This window comes from Ovis canadensis, chromosome 11, assembly GCF_042477335.2.
Source record: "Ovis canadensis isolate MfBH-ARS-UI-01 breed Bighorn chromosome 11, ARS-UI_OviCan_v2, whole genome shotgun sequence".
Lineage (NCBI taxonomy): Eukaryota > Metazoa > Chordata > Mammalia > Artiodactyla > Bovidae > Ovis > Ovis canadensis.
In genome coordinates this window covers 57,472,399-57,488,818 of record NC_091255.1, presented here as the reverse complement: position 1 = coordinate 57,488,818, position 16,420 = coordinate 57,472,399, and the positions used below count along the sequence as shown (strand labels likewise).

Here is a 16,420-nt window from a genome sequence, read left to right as displayed (position 1 = left end):
TTGTTGGTGGTTTTAGTCGCTAAGTCGTGTCAGGCTCTTTGTGAGCCCATGGCCTGTAGCCTGCCTGGCTCCTCTGTCCATGGGTTTCTCCAGGCAAGAATACTGGAGTGGGTTGCCATTTCCTTCTCCAGCGGAGTCTTCCCGACCCAGGGATCAAACCCGGGTCTCCTGCATTGCAGGCAGTCTTTACCAACTGAGCTACGAGAGAAGCCCAGCTTTGGTCCCAGGATGCCTAAAATTTCATCCTCATGATTCGCCCCCTGGATTTAGCCGAGACTTTGTTACTTGTCAGGTAGATTAAAATTATCTCCCGGTAACTCAAACATCCAACATTTTAAAGTAGGTATTAGGACAGAAGTTATCCTTTCTACAGCAAGGAAGAAATTAGAAAGCTCTTTCGGAGGTGGTCGAGTTTCTAGCTGGGACACTAGCAAAGGTGGAGGAGACTGGAATGTAGTTGCTTTCTGAAGTTTATCGAAGGCTTTTTGGGAGGGGATTTTATCCCGAGTCTCAGAGCGACCCTCCCTCAGGGTCTGGCAGCTTAGGGCGGGGCTTCTAGCACAGCGCCCCCTCCCCCCCCTCCCCACCCCAGCAGTTGTCATTGGGATCAATTCCTGGACTCTCTCGAGCCAAGCGTTCGGAGTTTCACAGTTCTGGGGGCTCGTCTCACAGTCCCCAGGTAACCTCCCGCCGTTGCTGGCGCTCACCTTGTCCCTTCTGTCGCTGGAGTTGCACAGCCCCTCGCCCCACCCCGCCGCGGCGCGATTCCCTCTCTGGCGCTCTCAGCATCATTATCCCCCAGGGGACAAGACGGGGACAGATTTGGGGGCTTCCCTGCCCTCGTCCCCTAGCGGGGGAAGAGGACACGTGGCAAGGAGGCCCCGTGAGTTTAGACTCCCGGGGCCCTCGACACGGGGCACTTCTCGAGGGAGCGCCCCTCTCCTCACAGCCGCCGGCGGCCACGGTCTAGCCGAGCCGCGCGGAGGCGCCCCGGGCTCCCCGCCCCCGACCCGGCGCTCCCGCACTCCCCCTAGCGGCCGCCGCGCGGCCTCGCTCCGTCCCAGGCTCGTCGGCGGCGCAGCTCACGTGACCGCGCTCCGGGCCTGCGGCCGCTGTCGGTTCCCCCAGTCACCGAGCGAGAGGGAAGAAACAAGATGGCGGCTGAAGGCGATCCGGAGTGGGGCCCCAGCAATTCGGATTGAGCCTTCTCCCTCCACCCGCTTCCGCCGGCCGGGCCCCTCCCGCCCGGCCCCGCGGGCCTCCCCACCCGGCCCCGGCGCCCCCCACCGCCACCCCTCCGCCCGCCCCTCCCCCCTCCGCTTTCCCTTCTCCCCCCCGCCTGAGCTCCGACATGAGGGGCCGGCGGGGCAGGCCGCCCAAGCAGCCCGCGGCTCCCGCTGCGGAGCGCTGCGCCCCGGCCCCGCCGCCGCCGCCGCCGCCGCCGCCCACGTCCGGACCCATCGGGGGGCTCCGCTCGCGGCACCGCGGCAGCAGCCGGGGCAGGTGGGCCGCCGCCCAGGCTGAGGTGGCGCCCAAGACGCGGCTGAGCTCGCCCAGGGGGGGCAGCAGTAGCCGGAGGAAGCCGCCGCCGCCGCCGCCGCCGCCGCCGCCGGCCCCCCCCAGCACCAGCGCCCCGGGCCGGGGGGGGCGAGGAGGCGGGGGCGGCAGGACAGGGGGCGGGGGCGGCGGCGGCCACCTGGCCCGGACCACCCCGGCCCGGAGGGCCGTCAACAAAGTGGTGTACGATGACCACGAGAGCGAAGAGGAGGAGGAGGAGGAGGACATGGTCTCGGAGGAGGAGGAGGAGGAGGAGGAGGACGGCGACGCCGAGGAGACCCAGGATTCCGAGGACGACGAGGAGGATGAGATGGAGGAGGACGACGATGACTCCGACTATCCGGAGGAGATGGAAGACGACGACGACGACGACGCCAGTTACTGCACGGAAAGCAGCTTCAGGAGCCATAGCACCTATAGCAGCACTCCAGGTACCCACCCAGCCCGGTTGCTGCAGACTTCTTCCCCACCTCCTCCCCCTCCCTCCCCCCTGGCTCACTCCCTCTCTGGTCTCCCCCCACCCCCACCTCCCCCCCACCCCCCAAACGGAGGGGAAATGCGACGGCCCATCAAGTGGCAAAAAACTAGATTTACTAGAGGAAAGAGGCGCATTGTTCAAAATGGAGATTGCATTGTTGCAGTTAGCAGGCCACACGCTCGCTCTCTCGCTCGCTCGCTCTCTTCCCTCAACCCCCTCTTTTTCCTCTTAAAAATGTGTGCCAGTGCAGTGTCTCCACGGGCATAGTTGAAACTTTGGCACACACATATCCATTGCATTCATTTTTCTCCCCTTGTTTTGGTTTGGTTTTTTGGAATGAAAGAAGCTTCTTGTTTTTGCAAACCTCTTTGCATTTCTAATGTGGTTTCTTTTAGATTTCTCGTCTCTAATCGGTTCCTAAAAAAGGGAATGGAGGATTCAGACAGATTGTGCCATACAAACACACGCACACACACACAACATGCTTCTCTTCACACCCCGAACTGTGTGGTTTTAAAAGTGTCTTAAGGAAATGGATGAGTTGGGTTAGTAGGGGAGCCTTATCTGGTCCTGTGTGTGTGTGTGTTTATTCTTGAGTGCTGATGGGCTCGTGCAACAGTTGCTAGTGAATGGCTGATTAAAAAGCAAAGAAGAAAAACCAAAGAATACCAAAACAAATTTGCTGTTTTATCTGATTCCAGTATCATTTTGGTAAAATGCAAAATAAGAGACCGCAGGAACTTGAGTCTTAACTAATTTGATCCCTTTGCCTGAGAAATGCCGTTTCCTGTCACCTGTTGCAGACACGTATGGTTGATCCTGCAGACGTAATTGCTGAAGATGAACTTTTGGACCAACTTCCAAGTCACACAACAGAAGTATAGGGAAATCTAATGCAAAATGACTTTTTCTTTTCATTCTATTTCTGAGGGTAATAAGTCCTCCCTGATCTACAATGAACTTCTCCATGGTGACTCCTCTTTTCTCAGAGAGCTTCTCTAGGCTGGTGCGGAGATACATTTTGTTTATTTAAAAAGCATACACACACAATGGCTGCTGTGTATTAAATTCATAGTTGCAGTTTACTAAATGGTGAAAAAAAATCATAATTTACATCAGTAACCTACAAGATCTTTTCCTTTGTATTTTTTTTTAATCTGAACTAAATTAGAATCCAGTTTTCAGAGCATTTCCGAATTAAAGTTCATGAAGGAATAGAGTCTTAACAGTGATTAAGGTGTGTCACTTGTTTTTAAAAGAGACTGGACCAGCCCTCAAATAAAAATCAACAAAGAAGACAAAAAAAAAAAAAAGGGACTGGAATAGGAGAAGTGGTTAAATGTAAATGTGCCTTTTTTTCTTTTTTTAATAAATGCTTAAATACTCATTGGAGGAGTATGAGCATTAAGTCAGATGTAAGCCCATTTAGCTTGTCCTCCCAGCAAAGGAAAAAGGTAATTTCTTTTGCCTGACAGTAATATCTGCCTGTCTTTGGGGTGGAGTGAAGGAGAGCTGGCAGGAGAATGAAGAGAATGAATCAAATGTCAAGTGTGTATGTCTTGTATGTGGAAAGGACTACACACCATCCTTGCCAACTTAATTTTAGTGCATCTTTTATAGTAATGATTTCTACCTTACGAAATCACATGTGGTCTTTTCGACCAGGAGCCCAGAACTGAAAGACTTGTGGAGAGGAAATTATACTATTGGAGGAAGTATTCTCAGATTAAGCAGAGCTAAGGCGTTTGGCAGGGTGGTTCAGCTAACTTTAACTCCTCTTTGAAGGCTTAGCAAGTAATATTTAGGGTTGAGAGCGGTGTATATGCTGTTAAATTACAATTTTGTGGTTAGGCTTCCTTTTTTAAAAAGATCCTTATATCTTTATGTACTTCCATGATAGTTTGTTTTTTCCGATGACATTCATAGTCTACCTTGTGTATGCTTGTCACCTTTCACCTTTATGTGAAATTAAGGGTTATATATCCTTATACTAATCTTACAGCCCCTGTAGTTCCTAGTGTAGTGCCTTGAGCACACTACAGGTGCTCATCAAAGAGTGGTTGGACAAATGATTGTTAGTAGGTGAGAACTTGTAATAGATGAAGTTGTGCTGATTCTCCAGTGGCTACCATAATTCCTAAATATTTTGGATGTGGGAAACTAAAAATTGGCCTAATTAGATTTTGATAGTTTGACCAGTTTATAGTAGCAGAGAGAGTGTGTTTTGAGCTGCTGTTTCATATTGCTTGCCAGGCATTTTCCTTTCTTTATTAGATGTGGTGGTAACTTGTTATATGTTTTACTTTTGAAACATTATTTCTCAAGATTATGGTGAAAGAGATGATACATTTTACATCCTAAACTTTTAGAATATGTCCACTTGCCTGGAATAACAATTCATGATAGTGAGTTGTTTAGGCTAAGCCCTTGTTTCATTTGTTTTATTGGGTGTACTTCTGGGTAAATGTGTATATGTGTGTATATGCTTTGGAAGGAAAAATGTTCTGGAACTGGTTTAAGATATCCCAGAAGTTCGTAAATAAATACATTTGGTGGATTTGAGTCCACCTATGTTGTCAAGATTGAAAAGAGGAATATACTTTGCTGGTAATTTAGAATAAGTTAATTAAGTCTTGTGAACTAGAATGTTGGCTTAAGTACTAAATAAGAATGAGAAGTTATACTTAGTATACTTATATACTTAGTATAAGAAATTACTCATTCATCTGTTCGTATATTGAGTACTTCGTAGGTAATATACCTGTTGATGCAAGGACATTGGTTGATGTTACCAGATTTTTCTAAAACCATAGATTTAAAAAAGTTTTCAGTGGAGGTGAAATGTTTTCTTCTTAATGAAGAAAAAATTTAAATGGGTATGTAAGGTCCTCACATGACAGATGTTACTGTAGGGGTGGCAACTTGTTAATAAAAATTTGAAATCATCTAGTTTTGCTTAAGCAAAACATTTGGTTGCATAAGGCTTTTAGTATTTTTATTGTTGAAAGTTAGAATTATTTCAGACAGTAGTTTTTATGACATACTTTTGAAGTACGTTGAGAAGAATTGTATAGAAAATGTTTTGCATAGGCATTTGGTAAAATTCTGACAGCACCTTGTAATCAAGTGTTTGCTAATTCAAAAAAGTTAAGTCAGACTTTAAAACAGAGCCGTTCTTGCATTTAACTTGTGCGGGATTTATGAGAATACTTAGCTGTTATTTTGAAATTTGGAACTTCTGGTGACTTCAGAAAATAGAATCCCTGGTGTTGTCCTGGGAGAATTAGTGATCTATGTCCTCTAAGATTGTGACAGTTGAGAGGGGTGGCACAGGTGCCATGAATGCACTGTGGATTTATCTGAAGAAGAATTTGTTACTCGTTTGACAATATATGTTCCCACCAGTTTCAAGCAGATATCTTTTCAGAGTATGCTTGGGATTCCTGATTGCTACAAGTGAGATAGATACAAAGTACTGTGGAGAGTTAAAGGAGAGCGGGCTCATAAGCTATATGGGGGAGCTGGTATGGATGTCTGCTTCCTGGATGGGCATGTGGCTAGTGAGGATGGGGATGTGGCCAGCGTGGATGGGCGTGTGGCTAGTGAGGATGGACAGAGGCAGGGAGGGAGTAGCATAAACCAGGGCACTGACTTTCAAGTGTGAGCAGTCTTAAGTAACCTCCTTTAGCAAGAGCCTGTGTATATGAATAAGAAACTGCTGAGCGATAGGTAGAGAACCAGGCTACAGCATTTTTCCTCTCTCCCTCATCTGTTGGGTCAGGATTGGGCTAGATCAGTGGTCCTCAGTCATTTTTCACTTCAGGACCACCCAAGGGATGTGCTATATTCCTATCAGCACTATGCAAGGAGCATGAAACAAAAGCACATTAAATCACAGATACTATTAATTCGCCGATTTAGCCAGCTCTTCCCCCCTACAAATTGAGAAAATCAATAGAGAGGTGACATCTGAAGCCCTTTTCTTTTCTCTCCAGTCTATTTCAGATCTATTTCACTTGTGGGTACTGGGGATCAGTCAGAAGATCTGGAAACAAGTGGATATGATTTCAGTGGGACGTCAGGAAATTTAGCATTGCTTCCGTTCTGCAGGGTGGATTGAAAGAGGTCAGATAACTGGTGGGGATGTGGATGGGTTTTATAGCCCTGGATGGAAACATCAGTCCCGGAGGTACTTCAGAATTCTCCAAGCCTGGACAGCATCAGAAGTGTAGACAGAGGACTTCATCAGATAGGCCTCTGTAAGAATGGCAGTGTTTTCAATAGCAGCAGGTATTCAGGATTATAAGAGAAATTAATGAGATCTGTTTTCAGGTATCAGTACTTGAAGAGGTTAAACATGAGAATTAAAAGAAAGAAAATGAGGGCCCCAGAGAGTTATTACAAAGTTGGACGACGTGATCTGTGAGTGATAGAGAGATATGTCCAAGGTATGCAGTGATAGATGGTCTTGTGTACCACCCAGGCCCGGTACCCGGCTGGGGTATGAGTGGAAGTGGAGCTGGGTGTTGAAATGTGGGTGTGCAACAGGACTGGGGATCCTGAGGCCAGGAGCTCTGGTTTCTTCTCTCAGGTCCATCTTCCTCTTCAGGACACGGTGTCCTCCCTGTGACTGGAGATTCTTGGAGTAGGGATGTGGGGGGTGAGAAGGTGGTGGGGGTGATGGGAGACCAGTAGTCTGGGTAACAAACACAGGAGCAGATCCTAGCAGATGCTGTCTTTGCACTGGGTAGATCCCTCGTTCCCTGCTCCTTAGCACGCTCTGAGGATCTCTTCCTAGAAGTCCTCCCAGAGTACTGATGATCACCTTGATCTCTCTCCTCTTTGAATGCCTGCTTGTGGCACTTAGAGCCTCATCTTCATAATTTCGCACTAGCTTAGCACTGACGCTTATTATTCTTTTTTTTTTATTTCATGCTTTCAGTCCTTTAAAATGATAACCCTCAGGAGGTAGAACATTTCTTAAAAAGAAAAACTTATAGAATGCACTTGAAAAGATTGAAAGTAAAACCATACAGATGGAATTAAAGTGGATATAGCTAAATATAATGTTTTAATTGTTTTATCTACTGGTATATGCCAAATTATTTTATGTATTTTTCTAGATACTAAGTTAACATTACTCAAATATTTTTTGATTGCTGAATGAGTTTTGAAAATAGAGCTAACATTTATTGGACTTCTGAATTGCTGAATTATTTTCAAGTAATATTGAATAAAAGTTGCATTTAAAAATACAAAAACATTTTTAAAGTTTCACTTTAATTTTTTTTTTTAATTTTTTATTTTATTCATTTGGCTGCCACGAGTCTTAGCTGCAGCATACAGACTTCTGTAGTTTTGGTGCACAGGCTTAGTTAATCCAAGGCATGTGGGATCTTGGCCCCTTGATCAGGGATTGAACCTGTCTCTCCTGCATTGCAAGGCAGACTCTTAACCACTGGACCACCAGGGAAATCTCTAAAAGTTGCATTTTTAAAATAGCAGTTTTATTGAAATATAGAATACATAGCATAAAATTCACCCTTTAAAAAAAAGAAAAAGGTATTATCCAGTGGTTTTTAATGTATTCACAGAGTTGTGAATGTATCACCCCTACCTAATTCCAGAATATTTTTATCACCCCAACAAGAAACAGTGACAGTCACAGCAGTCACTCCTTGTTCTCTCCCTCCCCTGCTCCATCTCCTGGCAACCACTACTTTCATTTTCTGTTGATTTGTCTCTCATGGAAATTTCTTATGAAAAAAAATCATACAATATATAACTTCTTTCGTTTAGATTAATGGTTTCAAGGTGCATGGATCTTGGAGCATGTAATAGTACTATATTTAAATAGTATCCCTTTATATGGATATACCACTTTTTGTTCATCCATTCATCACTCCATGGACATCTGAATTGTTTCCACTTTTTGGCTATAGTGAGTAACACTGCTGCTAATGTTCATGTATAGGTTTTTGTCTGGACAAGAGGTGTTCATTTCTCTTGGGTATATCCTAGGAATGTTATATATAGCTGGATTAATTACAAATACTTTTTTAAAATACAAATACAATTTAAATAGAATCACTTTAACCAGACTTACTTTTTTTGTTTGGAATAGTTTTGAAACAGTTCTCTTAGGATGAATGAGAGCTAGTTTGTAAGTCTTCCAAAATACCTATGATTTTTGGATTGCTTTTGGTCAGCTTGGAGAATTTATTCCAGGTTTGTCAGAGAAGGAGGAGTGTAAGTGGAGTCATATTTTCACACAGTCAGTGTGAGCAATGTGTGGCAGGCTTTGGAGGCACTCACTCATGTAAATAAACTCACTACGAAGTCTTAGGCTATCATGATACATGAGAATCTCAGGATTCTAGGTGCATCTTTCATGAATGTCAAGGATCTGGAGAGGTAGCATGTAGCATAGAGATTACCAGTCCTCACGGATGAACGAATGAATGAATGAATGAATGAATCTGGGCTCTGTGATGATGGGCATTTTACTCAGGTCTTTGTACCTCACTTTCTCTTTTGTAAAATATCATAGTACTGAATTCAATGTGTTGTGAGAGCCAAATGGGTTAATGTGTGTGAAACTAGAACAGTGCCTGGTACTGGGTAAAGATTCAATAAATAGTAACTATTCTTGTCTGTTGATTTGTTCTTGAATTGTAAGCTGAGATTCTGTAAAAATATAGGAACCTTACTTACAATGTAGCAAGGTAGTATTTTATTCTGTCAGAAAACTGTCAGTTGACTCACATGGTAGAAAAATATTTTGAAGACCACATTTAAGTAAAAGTTCACATTAAACTAGAGCTTTATTCCACCCCCCCCCCAAAGGGTTATTAAGTGTTTAACTTCTCCATTCAGAACATTTAGTTTACCTAACATCTGATTTATTTTAGAACTATAATAAAAAATACATTGACTTCTGTTATTTACCGTTAAAGTAGAAAAAGTGCTCTTGATAATTTCAGCTCTCTGGTAGTTCCTTCTCCAAGACATCTTCCTCTGCCTTTTCCTTAAACCCCAGTTTTCCAGGTTTTCAAGCCAGCCCCTGGCCCTCTCACTATGTCCCTCCTTCCCCTGAGATCTCATCTGTTCTCAAGTTGTTTTTAAAAATTGCAGTGAAAAATTGAAAAATAGTGCAGTTTTACTCCCTTGGGAAAATACACATAATATAAAGCTAAAAATGAAAATTATCTATAATCCCAGCAACCAAAGATACCCATTGGACACATGTGTGTGTGTATGTGTGTGTGTGTGAGTGTGTGTGTTTAATTCCATTTACTGCAACATGTTCTTAGTAATATTTTTTAGAAGTTATAACTAAGATGAAATAAACTGATTGTTTTCCCTTGATATACAGCAAACTTTCCCCATATCTTGGTTTCTTTTTTTCTTTTTAGCCATGCCACACAGTTTGTGGGATCACAGTTCCCTGACTAGGGAGTGGACCTGGTCCCGGCAGTGAAGACTAACCTACTGCACTGCCAGGGAATTTCCTGAAACTTCTTTTTGCTGCTTTCACTGTTGATTCTGTTTCTTGGTTCCTACCGCCCCCTTGGTTTACTTGTCTGTTTCAGCACAATCTCTAGTTGCTTCCTAGGAATGGGTGCATGAGAAATAAACTTGTTTTTTTTTTAAAATCATGATGTATCTGAAAATGCCCTTTTCAGTCCTAATACTTGGTAGAGAATTTGGCAGGGGGTAGGGTTCTAAATTTAAAAAAGCACTTTCACTGAAAGGTTTGCTTTGGTGTGCTCCAGCATCGCGGATTGCTGTTGTGAGGTGAAGGGCCGTCCTGATTACCTCATGTCTGACCTGTTTTTATCCCTCCAAAATCACTGTGGACAGTGACTGGAGCCACAAAATTAAGAGACGCTCGCTCCTTGGAAGAAAAGTTATGACAAATGTAGACAGTGTATTAAAAAGCAGAGACATCACTTTGCCGACAAATTTCTGTATAGTCAAAACTATGATTTTTTCAGTAGTTTATGTACGGATATAAGAGTTGGACCATAAAGAAGGCTGAGCACTGAAGAATTAATGCTTTTGAATTGTGGTGCTGGAGAAGACTCTTGAGAGTCCCTTGGACAGCAAGGAGATCAAACCAGTCAATCCTAAAGGAAATTGGCCGTGAATACTCATTGGAAGTACTGATGCTGGAGCTGAAGCTCCAATACTTTGGCCACCTGAAGCTGACTCATTTGAAAAGACCCTGATGCTGGGAAAGATTGAAGGCAGGAGGAGAAGGGGGCGACAGGATGAGATGGTTGGATGGCATCACCAATTCAATAGACATGAGTTTGAGCAAACTCCAGGAGATAGTGAAGGACAGGGAAGCCTGGCGTGCTGCAGTCTGTGGGGTTGCAAAGAGTCAGACAAAACTTAGTGACCGAACAGCAGCAAAGCTTTTAGGCTCTTTTCATGGTCCCCAGTGCTCTGGAGTTTTAAAGGGACTGCATATCCCTTGATGTGGCTCTTTTTCACTCATTCTGCCCGGGTACTTGGTGGGCCCTTTTAATCTGCAGACTCATACTCTTTAGTTCTGAGAAAATGTCTTTATTATTTGCTAATTTCCCCCCAAATTTGATCTGTTCTTTTGTTGAACTTCTCTTTAGTTAGATGTTAGGCATTTTAGACTGTTCATGTGAAATTTCTTATCTTTTTCCATTCTTTTTATCTGTTTGTCAATTTGGTCTGCTTTCTGGGAGTTTCTCTTCCGAGCTTTCTATTAAATCCGTTTTTACTTCAGCTGTCAGATATTTAATTTCTAAAAACTGTTTTCTGTGTTCCTTTTCATCCTGTTTGTTGACACAGTATCTTATGTTTCTCATTATTGATAATTTTAAAAAAATACTGAAGTGCAACTTCAGTTCAGTTCAGTCGCTCAGTCGTGTCCGACTCTTTGCGACCCCATGAATCACAGCACGCCAGGCCTCCATGTCCATCACCATCTTCCGGAGTTCACTGAGACTCACATTCATCGAGTCTGTGATGCCATCCAGCCATCTCATCCTCTGTCGTCCCCTTCTCCTCCTGCCCCCAATCCCTCCCAGCATCAGAGTCTTTTCCAATGAGTCAACTCTTCGCATGAGGTGGCCAAAGTACTGGAGCTTCAGCTTTAGCATCATTCCTTCCTAAGAAACTCCAGGGTTGATCTCCTTCAGAATGGACTGGTTGGATCTCCTTGCAGTCCAAGGGACTCTCAGGAGTCTTCTCCAACACCACAGTTCAAAAGCATCAATTCTTCAGTGCTCAGCCTTCTTCACAGCCCAACTCTCACATCCATACATGACCACTGGAAAAACCATAGCCTTGACTAGACGGACCTTAGTCGGCAAAGTAATGTCTCTGCTTCTGAATATACTATCTAGGTTGGTCATAACTTTTCTTCCAAGGATATATGGTAAAATTCACCCTTTTTAGTGTACAGTTTTGACTCGTTAAAGTTTTAGCAAATACATACAGTCATGTAACCACCACTACCATGAAATACAGAGCAGTTCCATCACCCCACCTCAACTGTGCTCCAATAGGCAACTCCTCTCCCTCACCCCAGGCCGCCACTGATCTATTTTCTGTCCCTGTAGTTTTGCCTTTCCCTGAATATCATATAAATGGGATTACAACCTATGTAGCTTTCTGAGTCTGTCTTCTTTTACCTAGTATAATGCATTTGAGATTTATTCAAGATACGGCTTCTGTCTTGGTCATTCCTTTTTGTTGCCAACTAGGTATTTCATTATATGAATATACCACAGTTGGTTTATCCATTCACCCATTTAAGAACCTCTGAGTTGTTTTTAGGTTTTGGAGATTATAAATAAAACTGCTCTAAACATGTACTTACAGGTTTTTGTGTGAACGTAAGTTTTCCTTTTTCACGGGTAAAGAGGAGTGGAATCACAGGATTGTATGCTGAGCGTATTTTAACTTCCTAAGAAACCGCCAAACTGTTTTCTTTTTTAAAAAATAATTTTTATTTATTTATTTTTGGCAGTGCTGGGCCTTCGTTACTGCTCTAGCTTTTCCTTCAGTCGCGGCGAGCGGGCGCTACTCTTGTTTTGGAGCACAGGCTCTAGTTTGGACTTCAGTAGTTGTGGCAGTCGGGCTCAGGAGTTGCCACTCTTGAACTCTAGAGCACAGGCTCAGTAAGTTGTGGTGCGCGGACCTAGCTGCCCTGTGGCACGTGGGGTCCTCCCAGGTCAGGAATTGAACCCGTGTCCCCAGCATTGGCAGGCAGACTCTTGATCACTTAGCCACCAGGGAAGCCCCAAACTTTTCTAGTTAAGCATTTCCAGTTAAACATTTTGCATCCTCACCAGCACTGGATGAGGGTTCTGCTGCTGCTGCTACTAAGTCGCTTCAGTCGTGTCCGACTGTGTGACCCCATAGACGGCAGCCCACTAGGCTCCTCTGTCCCTGGGATTCTCCAGGCAAGCATACTGGAGTGGGTTGCCATTTCCTTCTCCAGTGCATGAAACTGAAAAGTGAAAGTGAAGTCACTCAGTCCTGTCCGACTCTTAGCGACCCCATGGACTGCAGCCTACCAGGCTCTTCCCTCCATGGGATTTTCCAGGCAAGAGGACTGGAGGGATGAGGGTTCTAACCATTCTATATAGTGGTGTGTTTCAGGGCTTCCCTGGTGGCTCAGACGGTAAAGAATCCGCCTGCAATGCGGGAGACCTGTGTTCAATCCCTTGGTTGTGAAGATCCGCTGGAGGAGGGCGTGGCAACCCACTTCAGTATTCTTTCCTGGGAAATCCCCATGGACAGAGGAGCCTGATGGGCTACAGTCCATGGGGTCACAGAGAGTTATATTTCATTATGGTTTTAATTTGCATTTCCCTAATAGTAATGCTGAGCATCTTTTCATGTGCTTCTTTGCTGTGAAGAAAATCATTGGTGAAGTATCTGCTGGAATATTTTGCCGTTTTTCACTGAGTGTTTTCTTGTTACTAAATTTCTAAAGTTCAGCTAACATAATAATTATTTATGCTATATAGTTTCCCGAAGCTCTGTTCCTTTTTCAGAGCATTTTCTTCCTGGATGCAACATCCTCACTTACCTAAGGACATTTATTATAGTTTTTTTTTTGTGTTGGGTGGAGGTCAACTGCACCTCGTGACTTGTAGGATATTAGTTTCCCAACCAGGGATCGAACCTGGGCCCGTGGCAGTGAAAGTACCAAGTCTTAAGCCTTGGACCACCAGGGAATTCTCTAGTATAGGATTTTTTTTTTCCACGTTGTTTCTTTTGTTTCATCAGACTCCATTCTTATATTTTAGTTTTTTTCTCTTTGACATTGGAGGCTTCTTTTCAAATGCCTCTTGACCCTCAGCTGTTCATATTTAGGAGTGAAGCAGTGGGTACACACTTTGTGGGTGGCCATGGTTTGACAGTTGGTGGGTTTCACTGTAAAGTAATTGGGCGGTGGGATCCCAGATATCAGTGTTTTTGTTTTTGTGTATTTGTTTTCTCTTTCACACTTCTGTTTTTCTCATATGAATCTGTTTGGGTTTTTGGGGTTTTTTTTCCCCTCCTTTTTTTGCCTGTGCCACGAAGCATGTGTGATCCTAGTTTCCTGAACAGGGATCGAACCTGTGCCCCCTGCATTAGAAGCGACAAGTTTTAACGACTGGATTGCAAGGGAAGTCCTCTATTTGGTTTCTTAAGGGAAGCTTTCCTCCATCTTTTACCGGGACCTGGAAGTAGGGGTTCGAGGGTGAGTGACAAGAACCCTGGGAAGCTGGATGAGGTCAGGTGGCTAGAGTTCACGCTTAGAGTAGGCATACTTCACTAAATTTCCCTGTTAAAAACCTGAGTGATCTTTTTTTCTAAATTGTGGTGTAATTGATAAAAGGGCTTCCTAGGTGGTACATTGGTAAAGAATCTGCCTGCCAATGCAGGAGATGCAGGTTGGGTCCCTAGGTCGGGAAGATCCCCTGGAATAGGAAGTGGCAACCCACTCCAATTGCCTGAAACATTCCATGGACAGAGGAGCCTGGGGGACTGAGCATACACATGCCCATAATTGATACGTAACTTAATTTTAGTTGCAGGTATACAACATAATGATTTGGTATTTCTGTATATTGCCAAATGAGCGCCACAGTAAGTCTAGTTAATATCTGTCAACAAACCAATACATAGTTACAAAACATGTTTTTCTCTTGTGATGAGAAATTTTAAGATCTGCTCTGTTGGCAGCTTTTAAATATACAATACAGCTTTCTTAAGCATAGTTGCCATGTTGTACCATACATGTCTGTGACTTATTTATAACTGCAAGCTTGTGTCTTTTGACTCATCTTCACCCATTTTCCCCACCCACTATGCCCTGCCTCTGGTAACCATCAGTCTGTTCTCTGTATCCATGAGCTTATTTGTTGGCTTTTTATTTTCCACATATAAGTGAGATCATACAGTATTTGTCTTTTTCTGTCTGTCTTATTTCATTTAGCATAATGTCCTCAGGGTCTATCCATGTTGTCACAAACGGCAGGATTTCCTTCTTTTTTATGCCTGAATAATATTCCATATTGTATGTGTGTACGCCACATTTTCTGTATCCATTCATCCATCAATGGACATAAAAGCTATTTCATGTCTTGATTATAAATAAAACTGCTGTAAACATTTACTTATAACTAATGAATGATGTTGCAGTGGACATGGAGGTTGTAGATATCTTTTTGAGACAGTGATTTCTTTTTCTTTGGATGTATACTCAGAAGTGGAATTGCTGGATCATATGGTAATTCTACTTTTAATTTTTTGAGGAACTTTGATACTGTTTTCCAAGTTATATTCCCACCAGCAGTGGACAAGGGTTTCCTTTTTTCCACATCCTTACCAACACTTGTTGTTTCTTACCTTTTTAGTAATAGCCATAGCAGCAGGTGTGAGGTGATGTCTCACTGTGGTTCTTTTCTCTTTGTTCTGGCATGTTTTTATCTTTTGTACTTCTTTGTTGTCAGTTTACCAAGTGTTGAGAGGAAAAGGATATTGGTTCATGTTACATATTAATCATGTGTAAAGTGAAGTCACATTAAGTATTTCTCTACAAAACAGTTTAAAAATAACTTAACCTAATACTTACTCAGAGTGCGAGGTACTGTGTTAAAAACCCTCATGAGATCTGATGATGGATAAATATAAAATATAAAATAACATAGGGCAGGCCATGGTAAATGCTGTAAGAAAAACAAATTAGGGAGAGAAGTCACATTCTATTTGGGAGGTCAGAAATGGGGTCAAGAGCAAGGTTAAATTTGAGATATGTCCTGAAAGTTGGGTAGGATTTCTCCAGGTGGAGATGGAACAGGAAGAGAAAAAGGGAGCTGAAATGTAACAGATGAGAGGAATGTGCATATTCAGACAGGACCGCAGAGAAGTGGAGTTTATATTTTGGTCCAACTTCAATAAATGCCAGTTTGAGGAAATTGTACGTAGTAGACAGTGGGGAGTCATTGAATGTTTTAAAGCTGGAATGTGTCATGGTAAAGCTGAGGTTCTGTCCCAAGGCTTTACCAAATAGTTAAGCTGTCCTGTACAGTCATTCCTTAGTATCTGTGGGTGGTCAGCTCTAGGACTGACCCCTCACCATGATACTGAAGTCTGCTGATGCCCAAGACTCCAGTCCTCCGATGCCAAACTCCTGGATATGGAGGGTTGACTGCTGTGATTACTCGTAGTGACTAAACCTTTAGACTAATCTTAGTTCACATTCTTGATTTTTTTTTTTAAGGCTTTCCTATGTATTCCTGATGCATTATAAATATTATGTAACAGGCATGCGTGCTCAGTCACTCAGTCATGTCCGATTCTTTGCAATCCCATGGACTGTAGCCCACCAGGCTCCTCTGATCATGGAATTTTCCAGGCAGAAGTACCTGAGTGGGTTGCCATTTCCTACTCCAAGGGATTTTTCCGACCCAGGGATCGATCCCGCATCTCCTGCATTATTCAGGCAGGTTCTTTACCACTAAGCCACCTGGGAAGCCTGATTTATATATAACATATATAGATACTCTAGAATAAAAAACGCATTTTCACTGGCAGTGTGTGAAAGTGTCTATTTCACCAGCACTGGTTATTTATAAACCAGCTTTGCATTCAGTGGGTTAAAAGCTCTCATTTGAATTTGCATTTTTTTTTTTTTTTAGATTACTCATAAAATCTAATACCTTCGTGGCCTCTGACACCCACATCTCTGAAGTCATGGTTTCCTTCCTGTGTTTTAACTCATGGATGAGTGAGTCCTTCTTGAACCCCTCTTGAAAGTCCTATAGGCACATCTAATTCCACATGTTCCAAATAGAGTTCATGTTTAATGACTGCTCCCGACCTCCCATTTCCTTCTCAGTTAAT

At 43.3% G+C, this 16,420-nt stretch overlaps 1 protein-coding gene across 32 annotated transcripts in view; it reads left to right on the top strand.

Moving 5' to 3' along the window:
* The first annotated feature begins 1,126 nt into the window (after positions 1-1,126).
* The window catches only part of BPTF (bromodomain PHD finger transcription factor), a 133,869-nt gene continuing 118,575 nt past the window's right edge, over positions 1,127-16,420 (top strand). For all 32 annotated transcript variants that reach the window (XM_069541828.1, XM_069541820.1, XM_069541811.1 and 29 more), the window contains exon 1: positions 1,127-1,988. In XM_069541828.1, coding sequence (XP_069397929.1) covers positions 1,352-1,988 — 637 coding nt within the window. In that variant the 5' untranslated portion in view covers positions 1,127-1,351. The remainder of the gene's footprint in view (positions 1,989-16,420) is intronic.